Source organism: Phallusia mammillata, chromosome 7 (genome assembly GCF_965637545.1).
Source record: "Phallusia mammillata chromosome 7, kaPhaMamm4.hap1.1, whole genome shotgun sequence".
Lineage (NCBI taxonomy): Eukaryota > Metazoa > Chordata > Ascidiacea > Phlebobranchia > Ascidiidae > Phallusia > Phallusia mammillata.
Window position 1 is genome coordinate 6,205,331 of NC_137258.1, and position 22,773 is coordinate 6,228,103.

The 22,773-nt window shown below is 39.3% G+C and overlaps 1 protein-coding gene across 1 annotated transcript in view; it reads left to right on the forward strand.

The window, feature by feature from the left end:
- Positions 1 to 22,773, forward strand: part of LOC145237491 (protocadherin-16-like) — a 53,441-nt gene that overhangs the window by 26,392 nt on the left and 4,276 nt on the right. The window contains exons 15-48 of the mRNA XM_080100370.1: positions 831 to 990; positions 2,176 to 2,335; positions 2,490 to 2,600; positions 4,578 to 4,769; positions 5,279 to 5,421; positions 5,828 to 5,908; positions 6,111 to 6,211; positions 6,619 to 6,784; positions 7,276 to 7,416; positions 8,258 to 8,431; positions 8,842 to 9,121; positions 9,873 to 9,979; positions 10,098 to 10,233; positions 10,417 to 10,551; positions 10,694 to 10,930; positions 11,042 to 11,282; positions 11,615 to 11,856; positions 12,430 to 12,574; positions 14,150 to 14,325; positions 14,776 to 14,873; positions 14,943 to 15,079; positions 15,839 to 15,998; positions 16,348 to 16,473; positions 16,668 to 16,936; positions 17,391 to 17,559; positions 18,004 to 18,151; positions 18,685 to 18,806; positions 18,942 to 19,090; positions 19,670 to 19,837; positions 20,262 to 20,391; positions 20,700 to 20,828; positions 21,253 to 21,408; positions 21,776 to 21,957; positions 22,378 to 22,579. Of these exons, the coding sequence (XP_079956496.1) occupies positions 831 to 990; positions 2,176 to 2,335; positions 2,490 to 2,600; positions 4,578 to 4,769; positions 5,279 to 5,421; positions 5,828 to 5,908; positions 6,111 to 6,211; positions 6,619 to 6,784; positions 7,276 to 7,416; positions 8,258 to 8,431; positions 8,842 to 9,121; positions 9,873 to 9,979; positions 10,098 to 10,233; positions 10,417 to 10,551; positions 10,694 to 10,930; positions 11,042 to 11,282; positions 11,615 to 11,856; positions 12,430 to 12,574; positions 14,150 to 14,325; positions 14,776 to 14,873; positions 14,943 to 15,079; positions 15,839 to 15,998; positions 16,348 to 16,473; positions 16,668 to 16,936; positions 17,391 to 17,559; positions 18,004 to 18,151; positions 18,685 to 18,806; positions 18,942 to 19,090; positions 19,670 to 19,837; positions 20,262 to 20,391; positions 20,700 to 20,828; positions 21,253 to 21,408; positions 21,776 to 21,957; positions 22,378 to 22,579 (5,473 nt within the window). The remainder of the gene's footprint in view (positions 1 to 830; positions 991 to 2,175; positions 2,336 to 2,489; positions 2,601 to 4,577; positions 4,770 to 5,278; positions 5,422 to 5,827; positions 5,909 to 6,110; positions 6,212 to 6,618; positions 6,785 to 7,275; positions 7,417 to 8,257; positions 8,432 to 8,841; positions 9,122 to 9,872; positions 9,980 to 10,097; positions 10,234 to 10,416; positions 10,552 to 10,693; positions 10,931 to 11,041; positions 11,283 to 11,614; positions 11,857 to 12,429; positions 12,575 to 14,149; positions 14,326 to 14,775; positions 14,874 to 14,942; positions 15,080 to 15,838; positions 15,999 to 16,347; positions 16,474 to 16,667; positions 16,937 to 17,390; positions 17,560 to 18,003; positions 18,152 to 18,684; positions 18,807 to 18,941; positions 19,091 to 19,669; positions 19,838 to 20,261; positions 20,392 to 20,699; positions 20,829 to 21,252; positions 21,409 to 21,775; positions 21,958 to 22,377; positions 22,580 to 22,773) is intronic.

Below are 22,773 nucleotides of genomic sequence, written 5' to 3' on the forward strand. Positions count from 1 at the left end.
TGTATACACTTTTTAATTTAAAGTGTCTGTAACACAACTGTTACAGCTTTCTAAAAAAAAATTGCCCGACCTTGGAGGACTATATCTGGGTCAAAGCAAGAGATTAGATTTAAGTCTTTGTTACGTTTTTTTAATGTTTTTGTAATTACATGACAATAATAGTGCAAAAAGAATACGAACAATTTTTTTTATTGTTGGGTTAATGCTTTCTAAAAATTTGTCCTTAAGAATGTAAAAATCACCGCAACATTTGTTTACCGTAAATCCGCACAAACATGCGTGTGGGGACCCATTAGTTTTTGTTTACAAAAACAATCATATGTGTAGATCAAATGATGTGTATAGTAAATTGGTAAATATCGTATAGAATATATAAAATGGAAGTATATCAGAAAGCCACTCTTCTAGTTTTCCATGTCCTGGGTTTGTTCGGGTTTGGCAAACCCCAGTATTGGATTACCTGTATGCTAGGTATTCTTAAGCAGTGTTGCAAGCAGGCTCATTCCTGAAAGCTCAAGCCTTAAACCCATTCTAAACCCGATTGTTTTTTTAAAAATGCGATTTAGGCCCAAAAATTATATTTAAAGGGAAATTATGTAATAAATACTACCTATCGTTGTAACGTCATCCTCTAAAGCAGATTTTTGTAAACGCCCGCCGGAACCTGGCCCAACTTACGACTCTGATTGTATGTGCCTGCTAAAAATACCAAAGTAAAGCCTGAAATCTGTAGTTGTATTTGATTGTTTCACAAGATAAGTCATTTCTTACACGTTTTCTCTGCTTGGGATATTAAAATATTTGATATATTGCATGTTTTGTTTCTGTAGGTTCACTTCTGTGCAAGCAAACACCGCCAACACATCAGCGAGAGTGATTTACTCCTTGGTCAGTTCGCCTGATGCCGTTCCCTTCGCCATTTACCCGAACGGGTCTTTGTACTTACGGCAAGGCTTGGATTACGAGACCAAATCAACCTACTTACAGCAGGTAAAATAAACACACAAAATGTTTTACAAATTTTTGACTGGCAGTCCAAAAATAGTCTCTATTTATCAACGACTATTTAAGAAACTTTTGGAATACTTTTGTACATGTTTTAAAGACTTTTTTGTGCGATGTGTTTTAATCAATAGCTTGTCATTTGATAATGATTGTTTATCAGTAACGGCCTTTCCTAAAAATGTAATGCACTTTCACTACCATGCGCATTAACGTCATTTGACAAGCGCAGTCAGTTTTCGACCACCCAATAAAAATCCAATATTCTCCGATCGGATTACAGTCCTACACAATTTTCCCATCGTTGTCGCGAAATCAAATCGACAAAGAGCTTCAGTGCCTACTCTCTCTCACACACACGTGTAATTCACAATTTCCAATCCTCCGACCTTGTATACGTCGCTACGGCAATAACACGGCTCTCGAATAAAGCAATGTTACTGAAAAGGATATGAATACTTATATGGTATGCGTTAAGTAACTACTTTTGTCAGGCAATCTGTTGGGTATGTGAGAGATTTTTAAAAGTTTATAAGCTAGGCCTTTATGTTGCTTCCCGGTGGTACGGATTAGGAAGTCTTGCGCGTGACTTTGTACTTTGTATGGATATTACCGAAGGGTGAGGTTAATGGGATCAAACGTGTTGAGAACATTGTCGCGTTTTTCACATCTAAAAACGTTTTCCGGTTTTGTTTATCATTAATACATTTGCGAAGGCCTCAAATTCATTGAAAACAGGATAAGATTAGTGTTTAATGTTCTGCTGCATTTTATGGTGGCAGTTATAAAAAAACATATTTTGTATGATATAATAAGTCAGGACAAACCTTTTCATGAAACAATAAAACTGATGGACGGTGATTTGGTTCTGTGTGAATAAAACCATGGAACCTATTGATTCTATTTAAATAAAGAACAGGCGAAATGTGTATAACTGGCTGATTCTGATTTAACCAAGGATTCTTTTGTTCATTGGTTTTTCTGTTTTATAGTTAAATAAAGTTAAACAGTGATCGTCTGTTAAAGCCCTTCTGTTGGTGGTTTTGATCTATTATAGAAACGCTTGTTTTGATTTTGTTTGTAAATTATTACCGCACCTCTTGCCATTGCGGTCTTTACATTAAAACCTATCCTACATTTTCCCTTCAACTTATCTCATCTGTCATTCACCAGGTTCACGCACAGGGATTTCCTTCGTCACCGCTCGCTGACATGGCCGAATTTTGCGTGACGTCGTTGACTTTGAACGTGCTGATCGATGACGTCAACGACAACCCGCCACGTTTTGGTCAGACGGTCTACAACTTTCAAGTCACCGAAAACGGGCCGCCTGGTGAGTTATCCTAAAGTCAGAATCCAACTTAACTCACTTTTAAAGCTTAAAATACCTTACAGCTGGTTAGGGTGCGTCTTTAAAGTGTCTCGTTTAATCGACACACGAGTTTGGTGAACGCAAGTAAATTGATTTTTATTGTGTTTTTTTGCAGATGAACGCGTTGGCGAGGTTGTGGCCAAAGATCTGGATGGGAATGGAGAAGCGAAGATTTCGTTTTCACTATCTGTCCCCAACACTCGTTTCTACATTGACAGTAGCTCAGGTTTGTTAACTTATCGTAAGCTATCCAAGCCACTAGCATATCAATGTATTCCTCAATGTATTGTTTGTGAATTTCAGTTTGCAGAAATAAATCTTTTTAAGGTGATTTTCTTACTGTAAAAAATTAACCACATTCGGGTTTGGCTATGAGACGACAAGGGCGTGGTTAGTTTTAAAGTCAAAACCGAAACCTACGCAGTAACAAAGACGAATACAATCGACATGCCAATTTTCTCGTCTGCTTCCTATGTACCATTTACCTGGGCGACTTTTCTTAAACGAGACAAGCAAGCACTTAACCACGTTGTGAGAACGCGACACCACAACCGGCAGTTTCTAGTTCCTAATTATCCAGTTTCAATGTCAAACCAACGTGGGTTTGCGCTTAGTCAATGAGAAAATATCCTGCTGTTTGACGCGGTGCAATGAATTTAAAAACTAAGATCAAGCCACAGAGCTCCATGCTTTTGCTGGTCAAATTAGTCACTATAGCAGTTTCCTCAAAAGTGGTACTAGGGATTTTCAGGTGGTACGCGATAGCTTATTGCTATATCTAAGTCAAGTCACATTAAGAATTGCAGCTCAACTGACCAACTGATCAGACCAGGTTTTGTACAAAACCCTTGCGGGTTTCATAAATTTGTTAGTGTAGTCAAGAATACCTCTTGGTATACGCATTCAAACAGGGTTTAGGTGGTTTAGGTGGTCATAAATTTGTTAGTGTAGTCAAGAATACCTCTTGGTATACGCATTCAAACAGGGTTTAGAATAAGTCGTCAGGTGGTACTCGATCAGTATAAGGTTGAGAACCACTGCACTATAGGGACAAATGTGTTGTCCTAATTGCGTTGAAAAACATCACCCACACACACATGTTGTGCTGCGTCAACAAGGGGCTTGGAGAGGACAAACCGCGTCCGGCGAATCACTAGTCTTTGATGTGGAAGAGTCATTTGTCTGCATGTTGCTTTGGCAAAACTACTGAACAAACCACATGGGACCGAAATAGGATGAAACATTTTAAGTGGTTTGCTGTGGTCAGTAAGGTCAGCCTGATTCACAGCGGGTCGTAGGCACTTTTATAAATTGTAGCGAAAAATATGGCTCGTTTCCGCTTTGAAATTAAATAAACTTAGCACTATTTGGTACATCACATGTCATTTCAACATCTCTAAGGAAACCGTTTTTAGACTGAAACGTAGCTAAGTTCAATATCACATTACACATATTTAACTATAGTACACCTTCGTGGCCATTCAAATTCCAACTGTAGGATTACATTCATTCTTGTAAACCGCATTCAATCTTTCAACGCGTCCTGCGACACCCGCAAGCGTCAGGGACTCACGCCACCCCCTTAACTTGTTGCTCAGATGACGCTAGTACACGCTGCTATTAATACCGGGTGCTTTGATGTTATGAGTTACTCACGCAATCGCCTGTTACCCCATGGGACCTGCATCGTCAGTCCTGGTGCCGTCGCAAATTCGTTGATGCGACCGCGTCTGGAAGTCCAGGCGACTTGTTAACGTTTTGCGAAAGCCATAAACTTCGATTTTGTGTTATTAGTTCAGTAGGAAACAGTGTAAGTTGTATGAATGGTTTACTGCGGAATATGTTGGGTTATAACTTACCTGTTTACCCATATGTACTAATAGGTTACAGATCTCAGTTAGTCCCCATGTATTTCATCCCGATTTTCTTTTAAATGAGTTTTCTTTTAAATGAGTACTCAAAATAGCGTTTTTATTCGGAAAGAAATACCGCTTCCCTATAGGAGCTTCTCAAGCTTTTTTGCTAGCCATTACTTCAAGGCAGATTTCGTAGATAACTTTATACCCTGTTTTTTCAACACAAAAATCCCGTATAAAAATTTTGCTTACTTGTATAAACCCCCAACGGAAGTTAATTTCATTTCTTAAGGTTAAACCCGATTAAAATCCTCTGTCACATCTAATTTCTTTGTTCTCTATCACAGGGGTGATTTATACAACTTTCGGGCTCGACTTCGAAGAAACTCAATCTTACACTTTCGTTGTTGAAGCCAGCGACGGCGAGCACTTGGCCACCACCACGGTATACGTCACAGTTAATGACGTCAACGACAACGCGCCTACGTTCTTTATCCCGGGAGGACAACTGACCGTTGTGTCACGTCTCGCAGGCGCAGGTATCTTAACTAATTACTAGGCTTGGCGACTTTTGCTGCTATGTACATGTCTGTAGGCGGGTACTTAGGCCATTCTCCTGCAAGCCACTTTAAAGCTTCAAAATCATGTACTTCAATACACGTTTTCATAAGGACACCGCTGCTTTTTTATGTTTACCCGAAGCGTTTTGAAACTGCATTAAGTAGTAATCATTTTAGATCAGCAAAATCTTGTTGTGTCAATTAATGCTTTGGGCAAGTACACAAACACCACCTTGGTTTTCACAGCGCAGTAAAGTATATACCTCAGCGTGAGAAAGCATTTTTACGTTTTAACAGTTGTTTGACAAACACAAGCTGTAGCTTCAAACACTTTCCACACCCATTTGCGGAACGGTTTCCGGTTTAATGAATCCCAATTTGGCGATCGATGTTGGTATTTCGAGTTCTTCGCATGTCTAAACAATGCAGCTTAATGCGACGTGAATGATCAATTAAAAGACGACTTCTTATCCCAGATTTACTTGCAGGAACTTGGGTCGCCGACTCTAAGGCCGGGGACGCCGATGGCACCGACAACGCTAGGTTGACATACTCATTCGTCACTGACCAGTCTTTGTTTGACGTTGACGCAAATTCCGGCTCGGTCACCGTCAAGTCAGGGTTTACCCAGGTAAGAATTTAACATAGACAAACCGTTGGACAGTCGCTATGCAACAATAGAGAAGTTCGTGTTGCGTAACTCTTGCAATTGACCTATGTTTCCTTTAGTAAGGACATACGGTTTGACAACTTGCTATCTTGTTCAAGTAATGCCACTTATGCCCCAATTAAAATGTTAACTTACTAAGCGCTACACAGTAATGCCGGTAATATCTTTGGGTAAATGCTGCCGCTTTTTTATTCAATACAGTTATCTAATAACAGTAACCATGCAGTTTTGGCATTCATCTCACAACAGTTACCGACAAAAGCAGTTTTGCCCAACCAACTCATTTTATAATGCAGCTATCTTATAACAATGAGCAACATTTAGCGTGTTTGTATGTTTTTGTTATAAACTTTCTTTTGACTTCCAGAACAGCCTTGGAGTTCATTCGCTAGAAGTAAAAGCCGAGGACCACGGTTCGCCACGGAGGTCGTCAGTTGTTCCTCTACAGGTTTGTACATAAACATTCCGTAGCGCTGTGCAAATATTAGAATACATGAGACTTGTATGTTGCCTCAGCTGTGTACTGAGCCACACTAGAATATCTTATACAATACCGAAGCAACGACATGACCCAGTCTTTAATACACTACATGATTACACTATACTCTTTTTGATGAGTTTTATGAATGAACGATTGTAACACATTGCAGGTGCGAGTCCACGAAGACGGGGAAAACCCTGCTCAATTTGACGTCAACGCCTTCGTGTTTCAGCCTCAAGAAGTCGCAAGACCGGGTGACATACTGGGCAGGTACGAAATTTACTCACGGTCAGCTTATACTAAAAGGTTTCAATTTCGTGCCTTTCTTCTACAAAAGATATAGTTTTGGTCAGTCGAGCCCCGCCTTGCAAATCGATGTCTGCCCGGATCTAATTTTTTTTTAAAGCGGATTTACATCGAGCGCTTTATTGACCGCTTAGCTTTATATTTAGGCTTAGTGCCGGCTGCGCGTGGTTTCTTCTTCATATTGCATGCTTGGGCTAGACAGCGAATATTTGTAAGTGCAATCGCCACTTGACCGACCTGGTCAAAGTAAGCCATCGTTTACTGTTTGAAGCGCTTGCCTTCAGACTGACAGCCGTACAGATTAACACGGACAATGTTAGTAAACAAACCAACCGACCGGCGATAAAAACTTTTGCTGTTGCTTTGTGCAGTTTCGCTTCGCCCGAGGCAAGGAGACGCCGCTCTACGCTCTTTACTGCCACCTACAGGATTGATAGTGGAAATGAAGACGGTGCTTTTCATGTTGATCCCACTTCGGGTGATGTTACCCTTCTGAGAAGACTGAACTTCGAAAAGCGTCCACAGTACTCTTTGACGGTAAGTGTTTTTATGCAATGTTAAATGGCCACAAACAATACCATATCCATTGTGATTCTTGACACGCCCGCGACCAAAGAAAACGATTTTGGTAATCATTTCCATTGTCCCAATGTACAGGAAATTGACAGGGAAAAGTGAAAATACTACATCAGTCACCAGTGTCTGAAAGTGATGATGGTTATAAAAGCGAAATGCATTTGTCCTGTAAAACAAATTTATTTTCACTTTTAAATTTCCTGCAGTCATAAATTAATGACAAGGAGATTTCAAAAATATGGAAAGATTCACTACGTCCTAATGTACATTTAGTTATCTTTTACGCCTTGTCCAAAACAAGTGAGCGTTGAAGAAAGAAAAAAAAGCCACATGAGAAATTAAAGCCGTGCACAGTTTGCGACCTTTTCTCGGTACACCACAGTTAGTTCTGTCAGCTAAAAGGCCACGCCGTGTAATTTCTGACCTCGCTTATAGCGCGCATTTGCTCCCAGGTCGAGAGGCGGAACCCGGACGGTACAGTGAGCACTCTGCTGGCCCAAATCAACGTGCGGGATGCCAACGACCACACTCCCACGTTCAAAGTCGGCAGAGCGGTGTTCAGCGTTGCTGAGAATACGCCTTCTGGCATTGAGGTATGTCAGCTAGTTAATAGGCACCTTTTTTCGCGTTTAGCGCGGCTTAATTGGGCGTTGTGCGTCAATTTCACGGCCTCTGATTGGCTACGGGGTCTTGCCAAGCCTTGTAAGTTGTTTGTGAGCCTACGTGTGGTTTTAATCACAGGTCTAGAGCCAGTGTCTGTCATTGGCCGTTTCCTATTGCAATTGCTTTACAGTGTGTTTACAGGATGTTGGTTGTAGTGCTGTATTGACTTGTGAATTTCTGCGTGATTGCTATGCTTTGATTATTGATAATTGTGTCGAGGTCACCCCCTTGCCGCTATAGCCATTCTATTTTAGCATCTTATCCAAACACATTACGTAACGCTCTACTTTCCTCTTGCCCTTTCCCCGCATGTGTGGAATAGCAGCAGGCTCAAATATGGACAACGTCATCTCCCTATGGGAGAGTTTGTTGGTAAACGACCACTTAGTGCACTATGTGTATTGTATTACATTGAAGATTGATAACAGCAATGTTGTACCCTATAATAACAAAACAAAGATGTTGGGTCAATGCAACTGCTTTTCAACGGCCTAGAAGGCAAATTGCATTAATAGATGACATAACAACACGCATACATGTTTTCTCTGCTTTACTTCTTCACTTCGACGTTAAAAATAGATTTCTGTCACCTATAGGGCATTGGCGTACAAGGTTGAACAAATTTCGTTTCGCTTTCAGGTTCGAAAAAACGAAGTAAAAGCAATGTTACGCGAGAAACGCACGCTCTTTTACTTTGACGTTGAAAATCAGACTTCTGTGTCTTATAGGGAAATAACAAACCACGTCAATTTAATTTTGGTTTGCTTTCAGGTTTACAGGTTCCGGGCCACCGATCTTGACTCCGGCGAGGACGGCCACGTGATCTACTCGCTCGTCAGTCAAATTCCGGTCGATGCGTTTGCGCTCAATGCAGAGAATGGAGCTCTCACCGTGCTCGGCGAGCTGGACCGCGAAAAGATAACCGAATATGTTGTTGTCGTTAATGTGAGTAGCACTGTGCTATACGCGACTTGTTTAAAAGTTCATGTTTGAAAAATTAAGTGTCACAACGTATGGGCCGAGCCGAGCCAGAACCCGAATACTCGGTACCGAATATTGCTGTTTTTGATTTTTGATGGTCGGTCGAGGAGTTGCACAAAGTTCCCTGAGCATTAAATTGGCATACTCATGTCCTACGAAACTAGTGTTCGAAACAGTATTCATGAACAACACGTCGTTTATTAAATGCGTTAGACGAAAATTTGCAGTTTTGAGCCATGCATATTTAGTATTTACCAACTATCAGCTGATTTAGGCAGTCTTGTGTACACCCTCGTAACCTACCATATTCGAAGACCTGCTTGCTACATTTTGCGATAAGGTAACTATAAGTTCGCCTCTGTTCTAATCTACAGGCAAGCGATCGATCACGTGCGTCGCCCCGCTCATCCACTGCCTCTGCTGTCGTCGTACTTACTGACGTCAACGACAACGCACCAAGTTTCGTCAGTCGGGAAAGTACCTTTGTGATGGAGGATGAACCGGTCGGTTTCCCTCTACTGTGGGTTGCTGCTGATGACCCAGACTTCGGGGTCAACGGTCGAGTGACGTACGGTCTGACGTCAGCGACCAGTGACGGAGAGGGACTGTCCCCTGATGAGGAATTGTCGATGTTCCATATGGACAGTACAACTGGTGTGTTTCTTCCATGTTTATACGGAGCCATTTTTAAGATAATTTTGCAAATGCGTTTATTTTGTCAAACAATAGAATACAGTGATTGGTTTAAGGCAGGGGTGCACAACCTGCGGCCGAATAGAGGATTTTGTGCGGCCGTGCACATGTTTATTAAAATATATGCACTGGCGGCCGTGACGTAAAAAAACTCTTTTGCTACATATTTTGACTTTTAAACTGCTTCAAATAGATTTTGTAAGACTATAAAGAATGCTACCAGCCTAGTAACCCTGTGCATCACACTTTATATACGCTTATTGTGTGCAAACAATCAGTCACCTCTTGCGTCACAATATAGATTATGACGTCATAAATAGCTCAGACTGGTCGTCAGATTGTTTAGCTTAATCTGTGGATTAAGTTTTAAACTATCCGGGCTTTTTGGGCGCCATTAGATGGTTTATGTATGTGATACAAACCCTATTTTCACATAATAAATTTAAAAAACAAAAACAAGCCGGTAATTGGCGGCCGTTGGTGAAATAAGGATCTGCGATGCGGCCGTCTGAGTAAAAAGGTTGTGCACCCCTGGTTTAAGGGGTTACTTCAGTATATACTGCAGTTTTAAATTAAGGACCCTTAGTCCCTCGCAGCTTTATTTGCAAGGAGATTTATTACTAAAGCAGCATTTACTACTGTGTGACAGTAAAATCAGTTTTGTTGTGCCGACATATCTGGTCACGCGTAATGTTTTTAAAATATCTTGCAGGCATTGTGACTCTTACAAAGCAACTTGATTACGAACGAGCAACCCTTCATGTCCTCAACATTTCGGCAACAGACCAAGCTACGAGGAACCAGAAAACATCATATCTGGTACAACTTAAATAAAACCTTTAAAAAAGTCCACTATAAAAACCACAAATATGCTTTAAATAGCCAAGTACGAACTAATATGAACACTAAGTGAAAATAAATACAAATATACTTGCAGGCTATTCAAGTCCACGTTATGGATGTGAATGACGTCACACCTCGCTTCGAGTTCTCGATTTACGAAACGGAAGTAACGGAGGAGCAAGACGCCGGTGTCATCGTTGCTAAGGTTACCGCCTTGGACCAAGATACAGGTAACATGGTGCATTTTAGTCTTTCCACCTACAAAACAATTTCCACATAATACACATAAAATATGGATATTTCACCTTGCCAAAGAAGATATAATCACTGTTAGATCACCAGTGGTTGTAGTGTTTCGTATACTGTATCAATGACACTACATAAATTTTGTAAAGAAGTTACCGCCATTTCAGGTGTATACGGAGAGTTGACATATCAGCTTCAGGCTAGCACCGACAGTTCACCGTTTACAATCGATTTCGAAAATGGCGTCATCACCACGACCGAAAAGTTGGACCGTGAAACAAAGGCTTTCTACTCTCTCACAGGTAAACAAACAATATAATCATTATAACTCGCTTGTTTGAGCATTTACTTTCTTACAAGGATTTATCGTCTTAAGAAATCCTTCTTGGACCCCATGTAGCATTGAAATGCAATTTACACAATGTTCCATCATTTACTCTGCAGTCTATGTCCAAGATGGAGGATTTCCATCGCTTTACGACTGGTGTACAGTGGAGGTGACGGTACTTGACGTCAATGACAATTCGCCCAAGTTCGAGCCACTAGATGGCAGTGTGGATCCGCCTATCCTAATTACATTGGATATACCTGAGTTTGTGGAAGGACCAGCTCTAGTTCACACTGTTATCGCGACTGACGCTGATGTGGGAAACAACGGCCAAATCGTGTACACCATAGCAGGTGGGTTACTCCTTGTATTAAGTTTATACAATTCAATGTGTAGTTAAGGCCACCTTTTGCCTATGCAATCCTTATTTTAGCAATTTGTACTACATATTTCTTTCGTTTTAGACGGTAACACGGGCGACGACTTTTTCGTAAACGGCCCCACGGGTGAGCTTTGGACAAGCAGGAGGTTAGACCGGGAGACAACCGCCTCATACCGGTTGAAACTGGTTGCAACCGACCAGGGGACGCCAGATGTACGTCACGCGGAGGCTATTGTCGAAGTGAACGTCCTGGATTTCAATGATAACGATCCCCAGTTTGTGGAGAGCTCCTACTCTGCAAATGTAATGGAAGAATTGTCACCGTAAGTAGAAGTTGACTATACAAGAATACAATTTGTTTTCTTGTGCCGTATATATTTTTGGGTGGTTGACAAAAGTCGTTGTATAAATAGCACTATACTGTTAACGTTCAATAGTTAATATGGATAAAAAGTAGGTTTTTTCACGTTATATGCCAGTGACGTATGAATTTTTGTTTAAAAAAAAACTTTTAATTAATAGATGTTTGGCCGGGGTTTTTTGCTGTCCTCTACCACAATACCCTAATACAGTTTTACAACCTAATTCACATGCCGAAATAATACTCTTTGTTTCACTGTTCAGTCATACATTAAAACCTTAAACAATTTTGCAGAGGTCAGTATGTGACCACGGTGCGGGCCACCGACGCCGATGAAGGCCTCAACGCAGTGGTCAGTTACTTCTTCGGTATCCATGGCAACAGCTCGCTGTTCAATATTGACATTGTGACAGGAGTCATTACAACCGCGGCTCCTCTTGACGCCGAAACCTCTCCAGTGCACGTATTGACTGTGGTGGCAGTTGATTCTGCTCCCTACATGCCACGCAGGAATTACGTCACTGTCACCGTCAATGGTACGTCGTGTGTTTTTTTTTCAGATTGTATCTTACATCTTGGTGTTACATTGTCTAGGGCAGTGGTCCCCTATAGGAGGAATTTACTTTAATTTGTACATGTCGTTTGTAAACACATCCATTGGCCCTGGAAATATAACCTGTAAAGTGGATAAAAAACGGTTTTAGATGATCTTTGTATGGTATAGCATCTGCTATGTAGTCCATTGGGAAGGAATGAAAATGTTTTGAATTGTTAAGTGAAGAACTTGTCACCAAACGTAGGGAACCACTGGTCTTGGGATTTCGGCTTGTGTTGAAAAAATGATGTTGAAGCCTTTGATCATTGAATATATTTCATACCATTTTGATTGCGGTTTCTTTAAGTGTCTTTTATGTGCTGTTGTAACTTCTCCAATGCTTCAAAAACGATAAATTAAAAATGTAAGATAGGAATATGATATTGGTGACAAAATGGGATTTTGTGATCGTTGAATAGAAAAGCAAGACACTGCCATATTTAGGGATCCATCTTTATAACATTGTAGGTGTAGTGGGTATTACAATAACAATAACAATTACTTTCATTCACAGTTTTGGATACAAATGACAACGACCCGGTATTCGATCTCAACCTAGTGTCGATTAACGTGTCGAGTTCGGAGAAGCCATCAATGCAAGTTGGAATGGTTCATGCAACAGATGCCGACAGTGGAAAGAACGGGGAAGTCGTATACAGGTGACGATGTGCAAATAATACAGCGGTTCTTTAACTGGTAGTCCATGATGACTTTTTGTGTGGTCCACAGGACGTCCACTAAATTGTTGATAAACTGAAGATTGATTCATATTACGCATTAAAAGATGGTCAAAATGTTAGCTGTCGATAATTTATGTCACTACCTAAAATTCTGTTTTAAAGAAATACATTTCGGGTGAAAATGCTTGTTATGTATGCTTACTTTGCCCAAAACTCGAAAATTAAATAGGCCACGACATTCTTTTAATTGGGCTGATGCTTCATGGCCTAAAACGAGTTGAGAACCACTTCTATAAGTAATAGTGCGAAGTTCTTCACTACGCACTTTACACCGTGAATGTTTACGTTTTGTTTTAGTTTTTATGACATTCCATTGTCACTCTATGCAGCCAGATAAAGACTGGCGCCTCCACAAAACTGTTTTGATTTCAACTTGACAGCCTTTGAATAATGTATAGTATTGGTCAATGGCGTATCATATAATTAATATAAATACGCTCCAATGCGGAAATCACTTCTACAACTTCTAATTACAGTAATTACTCGCATAGGAGTCTATTGTGTTTGGGTTGGTTTATGAACATGGCTATAAAAAGGGTCGGGATTTTCCAGCATTTTTTTGTGGGTGGTCTGTCATCCAGTCACGTTTATAAGAGTGTAGTAAACTTTTACAAGAGGATAATTAGAACCCCCTGAATAGCGAAACGGGTCTTGAAAGCCACAAATTTTGCGTTTGCTTGGCTTCGTATCTGTTATGGTGCTTGACCAATCAGAATTTTTTTGGTTTTGTTGCGTAAAACACCTTTTAACTACTGGTTGTCGGTTTTCAGTCATACCGTACTCTTCCTGTTATGTGCAAACACCACCAATATAAACAGGGTTGTCATAGTACCTAAGATTTATCTTTGCCTTGTGACCTTATATTCTCTCAGCTAAAACAATGTAAATGCAATCTTTTTAAACTCATTATAAATCATTGAACAATTAGGCTACTCTCATTAAAACATGCGGCAAAACTTTATTGCATAACATTATAGCACAGTTATAAGGTCGCTAATAGCTGTGGAAGCTATTTTTGGTACAAAGGTTTAAAATTCTGGGCATGAACTATTGGACATATTTTACCCGGAAAGTGTTCTGTTTCCTGCACTATCACTGTTTTGCCCCCAAATCTATGTCAACACTGAATATAAGGGATGTGTTTTGTCGTAAATATGCCATAACAAACCTTGATTCCACGTAAAGTAAACAAAAAATAGTTCTATGAAAAAAAAATAGACAATAAAAATAAAGTAAGCTATTGCTGCCAGGCATAATGTATGACCAAGTATTGCTCATCCAGCAGTTTTTTTTGTAAACAATCGACGTTTCGACGTCCTATACAAGACGCCTTCATCAGGATAATGACATAACTTGCAGGACAAATTTCTTTTAAAGCGACAAAATGCAAAACACACAACGTCGATTGTTTACAAAAAAACTGCTGGATGAGCAATACTTGGTCAATAAAAATAAAGGTTTTCATATAAAGTTAAACACAAACCGTTTTCATAGATTCGCGGACGATTCCAATTCGGACGGGATATTTGAAATCGAACTCACATCTGGGATCATCCGAATAGCTGGAAGTTTTCCGAGTCCACTTGTCCCCAAGTATTCGCTCCAAGTTATTGCTTCTGACAGTGGGGATGAACCACGCCATGCTGTTGCTATCGTGGACGTGTCCGTCTGTAAGTGGATTTTACATTATTTGTGTCCAGGGATGCTATAATGTCCTTATTTCTAAAATTTGCCCTTATTGTGATGGGTGATGTATTAGGAAATACATATGTCCCTATTTCAAAGAATTCCACTTGATTTGTCTCAGTTACTACAACATTAAATACATTTTTCTACAACATTGTAAATCATAAAATATATACTACCTCAGTAACACCCAATTGGTATTGTAAAGTTGCTTAGTTATTTAGCAAGTGCTTTGCTTTTGCTGTTGCTGTAAAGTTTCAGAGTCAAATCCGTTGTAAAAACGTGTAGTGGCTGAACGAGTGTAACACCGTTTTGCCACTGGTTTAAAAGAAGGCGTATTAACACAATGCTCTTTTGATTTTCTGCTTTTTTTGCAAATTTATGGTGGATGCTTTGCCTGTTTTATGCACTTAACGTTATTATTTGCTTTACAGTGAATGTGCCATTAAGCGGAAAAGTGATCGCCTTCGAAAAGCCCTCATACGACGTTCAGATGTCGGAAACCGTCCAAGATGACCACGTGGTGGAGCAGGTGAGCACTATTGCTTGGCAAATTACTAATACTGTGGATTCGCTATATTGAACTTAACATTGATTTTAGGTTGGTATTACGGGGGCCACTTGTGAAGCTCTCACTTACAGCCTTCCGTCAAGTTTTGGTGGAGCTTTTGGAATTTCGGAAGATGGGGAGATCACTGTGGAAAAGAAGGAATCGCTCGACTACGAAACAAGACGAGAGTAAGGGGATTTATAAATGAACATAAACGTGCTGGCGTAGAACTATAAGGGGAATCACCCGACTTTGCGATTTTAAAAAGTAATATTCTATTGCAAATAAAAGGCCCGTATTGGGATTCAGGTTTGCCGAATTTGTTTGACTTGGCTTTTTATTTAAACTTAAAATATATGAAAATGTAAGTGGTTTAGGTTATATTTTACGCCATGTTTGTCAAATAAAATTTATAAAAGTTGAACACAGAATAGGGATGGGCCGAGCCGAGCCAGAACCCGAGTACTCGGTACCGAGCATCGCTGTTTTTAATGCTCGGTGCTCCGCCGAGCAGTTGCACAAACTGACCCGAGCGTTAAATTTGCAAATTCATGCCCTGCTAACATATGTAACTAGTGTTCTAAAGGGTGTCTATGAACAAAAACGAATGATTCTTCAAATGCACTAGATGGTGGAAAAACGCGTACTTTATGGGCATATACAGCTTAATAAAACACCGCCGGTGACGTAAGAGGCCTTATAGAGCTAAAACGTAGAAAGGGGATTTTTTGTGACGTCATAATGCACCGAGCGTGCTCGGCCGAGCACCGAGCATTAAAGTGAGATGCTCGGTGCTCGACCAAACAGAACATTTGCAGTTTTGGCACATCCCTAACACAGAACTCAACCATATGCGTTGTTCAAGTTACATTTTTTAGCAAACTTTCAAAATTGAAATAAAAGTCAAGTTAGATTCGAACTTAAACATTTATTTTCTTATATTCCAGGATCAATCTGATAGTGAAAGCTGTATGCGATGGTGTTTACGCTTACGCAACAGTCGCAATACAACTTCTGGATGAGAATGATAACGTACCAGTATTTTCCAACAAACTTTACGAGACCTCTGTTCACGAGGGGTACAAGGAAGGCCTATACGTTACTTTCGTAAGTTCACTAGCTCTTATAGTCGTACTTTGCTTGTAGTATGCAAACTGTAACAAAGTAAAAAGTAAGTTCGATTTATAAAAGCATCGGGACCATTACCTGATAAGTTGTCTGCAGACGGTGTACACTGGTTCGACCTATGTGGATCCAGTTTCGTCTGGTGTGTTTATATAACTTATTTAATAAAACGGCTGACGACGACTGTAAACAACTTACAGTAAATTGGACTTATGTCACCGTTTCTGGTAATTCGTGACCAAAATAAATTCCATAAACTCTTCGTAATGTAATTGACTGCAAAACTTGTGATAACAGTTGACTGTTAAATAGCTTTATATCACTTTTTCAGGTCAAGGCCATTGATGCCGACACTGGCGACAACGGTCGGGTCCGTTACTCACTCGAATCAGAAGAAGCTTTCCAGATTGATGAAATCACAGGATTTCTATCAACTTCCAGGGAACTGGATCGAGAGGTTGGCCACTTTCAATGTGTTTGTAGCATTCCAGACAAACACACATATAAACTCGTTTTATAGCCAAATTATACAATTATACCTAAACCAAACTTTTTTATAGTTTTCAAAAGAAAAAACTCAAAATTATTTTGCACTTTCTCACTGTAATCTAACTTTCCATTTACATTTACCAAAATTCACTAATATTTCAGACTCAAAGTCAATACGATCTTACTGTGTACGCCCACGACCTGGGTGTGAACCGCCTCACCAGTAGCAGTTCAATTCAAATCAAAGTGAACGATGCCAACGACCACGCTCCCACCATATCAGTACCACGTAATGATATTGTCATAAGCGAGGACGCCGCTGTCGGGACTGTTATCACCAGTGTTCAGGCACATGACGTCGATACCGGGCCAACCCCCAACGTGACGTTTCGACCTGGTGGGAACCCGGGTTATTTTTTCAATCTTAACAGGTTTGTATTTTTTAAACAAATTTTAACGAATGTTTAGCTAAAATATGTTGCTGGGCAAAAATAAACGCGTTTTTGGGGATAAATTAAAAGGCTACATAATTATACTACAACATAAATTGGAAAAATACGTAACCCTAAAATGACAGCATATTTGTCCGACTTGCATTGAATTACCATAAATTAAGAATCAGAGCATATTTTGTAAAAAAGCATCGAGCCATTACATAATAAGCTGCAGGCAGTACACACTGTTTCGACCTGATGATACATTACAGGCCGAAACAGTCTGCAGCAGATCATATTTTTACTGATCAAAACTATCCCAAATGTCTCCGGGGTGTTGATTTTTAATCATAGGCCATTTTTTTATATTCTCGACTTGTCTTACCACCGTCAGTTTTATGGACTTAAATGTAGACATCATTATGACTGAAAACCCGATTTTTTATTGCAGCATAAGTGGAGAACTGATTCTTGCCAAACCACTCGACTACGAGATCGCACGTAACATCACCCTCCAATTCAACTCATCTGACGGCAAGTACAAGGACACGGCGGCTTTCAATGTCATTGTAACCGACATTAATGACAATCATCCAGTATTTGACCAACAGTCTTACCAGGTAAAGACAAATTCACACCTACAATGCAATTTACGTACATCGGGATGCTTGTAATTGAGTTTGAACGTTAAAAAGGGCAAAAAAGTGTCAGTTAGGCAAAGAGGTATTGCATAATAGTCATTGGTAACCATCATGTTGAAACAGCTTTTCCTATTTTGTTGTATATGTTGTTACCCAGAGGTACATTTACCTCGTAGGTTACGAAAGAGGGTGTGAAAATAAAGGTTGTTTGGGCATGTTTGTAAAAAGCAAAGTTTGGTATGGTTTACTACACAAATCATAATTTCATGTCAATACCCACAATTTTTATTTTCTTCTTTTAGTTGTCATAGATAAATAGTCGTAAATGGTCACGAAAGCTTAAAGGATCCGAGCCCAGAAAACGTTACGAACCACTGCTTTAAATAATCTGAATCGTGCTAAACCTTCATATTTATGTTCCAGGCTTCGGTAAAGGAACTGTCGCCAGTTAACACTACAGTTGTGAGGGTGAAGGCACGGGATGACGACTCCGGGGAGAATGGAAGAGTCTCATATCGACTAAATGACACCATTCCTCATACAACCCTGTTTGCCATCGACCCAGATACAGGTTTGAGTTGTTAATATCTAGTTTAGATTATTTGTACGTCAATAACTTGTGCTAAGATGAACATACATTTATAACTAGTTGCGTTCATACAGACCAGATTTTTATAGCCATGTATGGCCACATAAAAATGCTTGGTGGCTGGCTGATTTGAGATAACGCCTTCATAAGGACTGGCGTGCTATGCTTCGTTAACTTGTACAGTCTTTTTTTTTTGTTTTACTGTGAAAGTGGTTTTTTTCCTCCCGCTTGGGCTAAATTAGTTATTCTATACCTCCTCTTTTTATTAAAGGTATAAGTCGTCTTTTTTCAGCAACTTTTGGTCAACTTTGTTTAAAAAAACAGCAATAAATTGTGCAGGGGCAACATACAGGCTTTAATTTTGATTGAATAGTTACATTTTTGCATTTTTTTCATAGTTAGATTATCAAATTTAGTGAAATCGGGGTGGGGAATTGTTTAATCGACTTAACAACTCTGATTTAAAGTTCGAACTGTTCATCGTATTTTTGTTGACATCCTACTGTTAAATAAAGGTGTTATACGGACCACAAGAATAGAGGCTCATCAGAGACAGTCATACGTGTTCAATCTCGAAGTTCAAGCTTACGACCACGGCACAAACTCTCTCACCCAGTCTGTGTCCGTACGAATACAGGTGAGTTTATATAAAATAAAGTCGAATCCGTTTAATCGGATACCAGTTAAACACAATCCGTTTAGTTGCATGAAAAGCTTGACAACTTGGTTAAACTGGATTGTTTGATTTGAATATGTTTGCTTTCTTTGCCAGGTGAAAGACATCAACGATAACGCACCGATTTTTCGCCAAAACATCTACAAGGGAACTGTTACCGAGTCAGCTGTGCCAAATACATCGGTCATCAACGTTACTTCATCCGACGCTGATTTTATGCCAAGAAACAGAGATGTGTTTTACAAGTAAGCATCCAATATTTTTCTTCCAAGTCTTTTTTACCTGTTCTATGGCTTTAAAATTTATTTTATCCCTTCGCTTGACTTTTCTGGCGATTTTTTGATTTGATTGATCTTTGGTCAAAATTTCTTTTCGGCACGTATATTTTTTTGGCATTATAATCTAACAAATAGTAACGGACTTGCAAAATTAAACTTTTTAAACCTTCAAATTCTTCTTTCTTGTAAAATCGTGTCTAAGTTTCTGAAGTTAATTTTACTCCTTAGGTTGACTTTTCATGCAGTTTTTGTAATATTTTTTATTTTTCTTTGGCACTTGTATTCTTTGTACTGTAACAATACTTATTCAAGGATTTGCAGAAATTTATATTCAAACCTTAAACCTTTTCTTTTCTTACAGGATCGTGGCTATGTTTCTAAAGTTAATTTTACTCCTTAGATTGACTTTTCATGCAGTTTTTTTGCAACATTTTTATTGTTCTTTGGCCTATGTTTTTGGCGCGTATATTCTTTGAACTGTAACAACAAGTCTTCACGGATTTGTAAAACGAAATACTCTAAACCTTACATCATTGTTCCTTATAGGATCGTGGCAGGCAATATCAACAACGCATTCAAAGTTCGAACTATCGAAGTATCACATGATCAGGTGATTGGAGAGATTTGCCTTGCAAGGGAGTTGGATCGTGAAACTGTGTCAGATTACACACTTACTGTGTCTGCTATGGATCGAGGAAAACCACAGCTTAGCAGGTAACACAGCTTAAACGTTTTCAACATTTTTTACTCGTTTCGTACAGCAACATCGATTGCCATACACCCAATAAAAACGAGCCGCTTTTGACCGTGTTTGATTTTTGCGCCTGTTTTTGCTTTGGCAAATATACATTTGTATAAAAAACAATTTGCTACTTATGATTAAAAACTTGTTCAGCCGTTTGTATACTTGCGGTACTTGTCCAAAGAAATAAGCTGAAAGGTTAAGCAGTTGTACGGACGAATCTAGTTAATCGCATACCGGTTACATAGATTTTGTGAATCCAAACGAAATCCACTTGTTTAAAAAAATATCGGGTTAGTTGCATAAAAAGCTTGGCGATTCATTTGTATAACCATTTGGAAGCGAAATGGTCTGCACTCAGTCTGATATTTTAACAAACTATTGTCTGTTTTACAGCAACGCTACAGTAATGATTCACGTCCATGACGTCAATGACAATCGTCCAGGATTCAACGCGAGTTATTATCGTGGTTCAGTGCAGGAAAACAACAGGACGAAGACGCGAGCTCCTCAACCTGTTCTCTCGGTAAAAAAAAATATTTAATTTAAAAAGTCGGTGGAAAACAAAATATTTTTTGCTGTGTTCTACAGTTTATATTTTTACCTAAAGTCCTGGGCAATTTTTTTATGTGCAAATAAGAGATTAAATTGTAAACCTGCAACGAAACGGTTTGCCAAGTTTTATGTAAGAGTTGGTCCGAGTAGAACCACAGGTCAACTGCTGATAAAATTCGTTTGATAAAACGAACAAATAAAAATAGTTTTTTATAAGAGAAGTAATATTTTCACTAAACCAGGGTCTTTTCTTTGACATTTGCCGTTTTTCTTTGACAGATTTATGCCAACGACGCAGACAGCACTTCCGACTTCAAGTTCAAGATCATTGCTGGTAACGAACTTGAAGCATTCGAACTTCGCGATTGTGAAAATCACTACAGTTCATGTGCACAAGTTGCAGCTAAGGTAGGCGTTTTAAATTTTCAAAGGAACTTCATAGGCAGGTTGTCTGAAGTACAGTGATACTAAACACCACATGTTAAAACGCAACAATCTTAATGAATAGAAATATTATCAGTGCGAAAATTGTAACTTTTCGAACCTTTGAAATGCTACTATTGCGGCTATTAGGGTTGAGATATAATAATCTGGTCTCAGATATCTGTTTTTGGCTTATTTACTGGCATGAGGTACCATGTGCTATATCATACGGCATTTAGTACCATCCGAAGTAAACTTTTTACGAGTATCACACATATTTAGGCGTTGTCCTGCCCTCTAAAGGTAAACTTAACAAGAAAACAACTTGATTTAATTCGTTATTCCGTTGCTTGGTAATGACTTCTACGCACTCTTCATATAGTTTACTAATTCCCTTTCTTTCCTGTAGTTTGTGGATTTCGAGGTAAGAAACCACTACGAGCTGACAGTTCAAGTTTCCGACGCTCGTAACTCGATTCTGGCGAAAACTTCAACTGTCGGAGTTACTGTGGACGTGGAAGACGTCAACGAATACCCACCAGAATTTCAACAAATCTTCTATTGGGTAAATGAGCTCAAAAAATTAGGTTGCCTTGCTTCACAGAATAGCATAAAATCACAAAAAATACATTAAAATAACTAGTAGAATATGGGGTTTGTTTTATTACACAAAACCGGGATTTGTTTTCACGTAGTTTTGGAAATAGGGGTTAGTTCCATTTAGACCTAAAATATTTCAATTATATTTGATATCTTACATGAATATCACGTAGGAACTTACAATGCTAAAATAAGACCTTTTTGTGTTGTAAACCTGGGGTATTTCGAATGTGATGTTTTTCACTCATCCAATTAAAAAAAACTATGTACCATCTTGAAAGCAGTCTCCTTCAATTAGGCAAACCTTTATCAATTTCTTGTTTCTATTACAGGAGGAGGTGCCTGAACAGACGAAAGCAAACACAACCATCTTACGTGTGCAGGCCGACGATCTGGACGGTGGCGAGTTTGGTCGAGTCACATACTCTCTGGCGTCCTCCAGCGAGTTCTGTCCTCAGTCACGTGATCTTCTGCGAGTCAATCCTTACACTGGAGATATTTATGCCATTAGAGAGTAAGTTTATGGCTTTAATGTAATAATCAATTGGAAACAGCGCGTTAAGAATAAACTAGAAGTTAGTAAAAGTTAACAGACAGGTCTAAAAGTAGCTGATTAAAAAAAATAATGCCAAAGATTGATAATACCTGTCAGTTGATGCACTGATGTTAAGCTCAGATATTGTTAAAACGTTTGCAATTAAGAAACATGTATTAAATATACACAAACGTTTTGGCAGTTTGGGTTTGAATAAGTCTACTGGTTTTGTCCATTATTATGTGACAAAAATGCCCCTGAGTGCGTTTTAATTTTCGGCAAGTCCTTTTTGTTGACATTTTATGCACACAGGGTCGTAACAATTTCGTTGTATCAGATTCCATTTAACATAGAAATTGTTGGTCCCTCTAATTCAAACCGAGATTTGTTTTTTAACAGCATTGACTATGAGGAATGTGAAAATTTCCGACTTAAAGTGATAGCAGTTGATGCTTCTGGCGAGAAAAGTGACGAAGTTGCAGTTTCAATTCAAGTTACACCCGTAGATGAACACGCCCCGGATTTCGGTGACGAGTTTGCGGAGGAAAATCCTCGATTTGTCGTTCCGTATGGCTCCCCAGTTGGATTTGTTGTCGGACAGGTATAATCTTGATGCTTTTTTGTCGTTTTTGTAGCTTGATACAGTCATTTCGTAATTGCAACGGTTTCGAAAGCAACTTGTCACCTTCATTTTTCACAAAGAGTATATCGCTCTTATTTCTGCCAAAAAAGCTTTTTAAGGGTGCTGAATCTGTCTGTGAATACAAAAAAGGATCCGGATAATCGCATCACCAA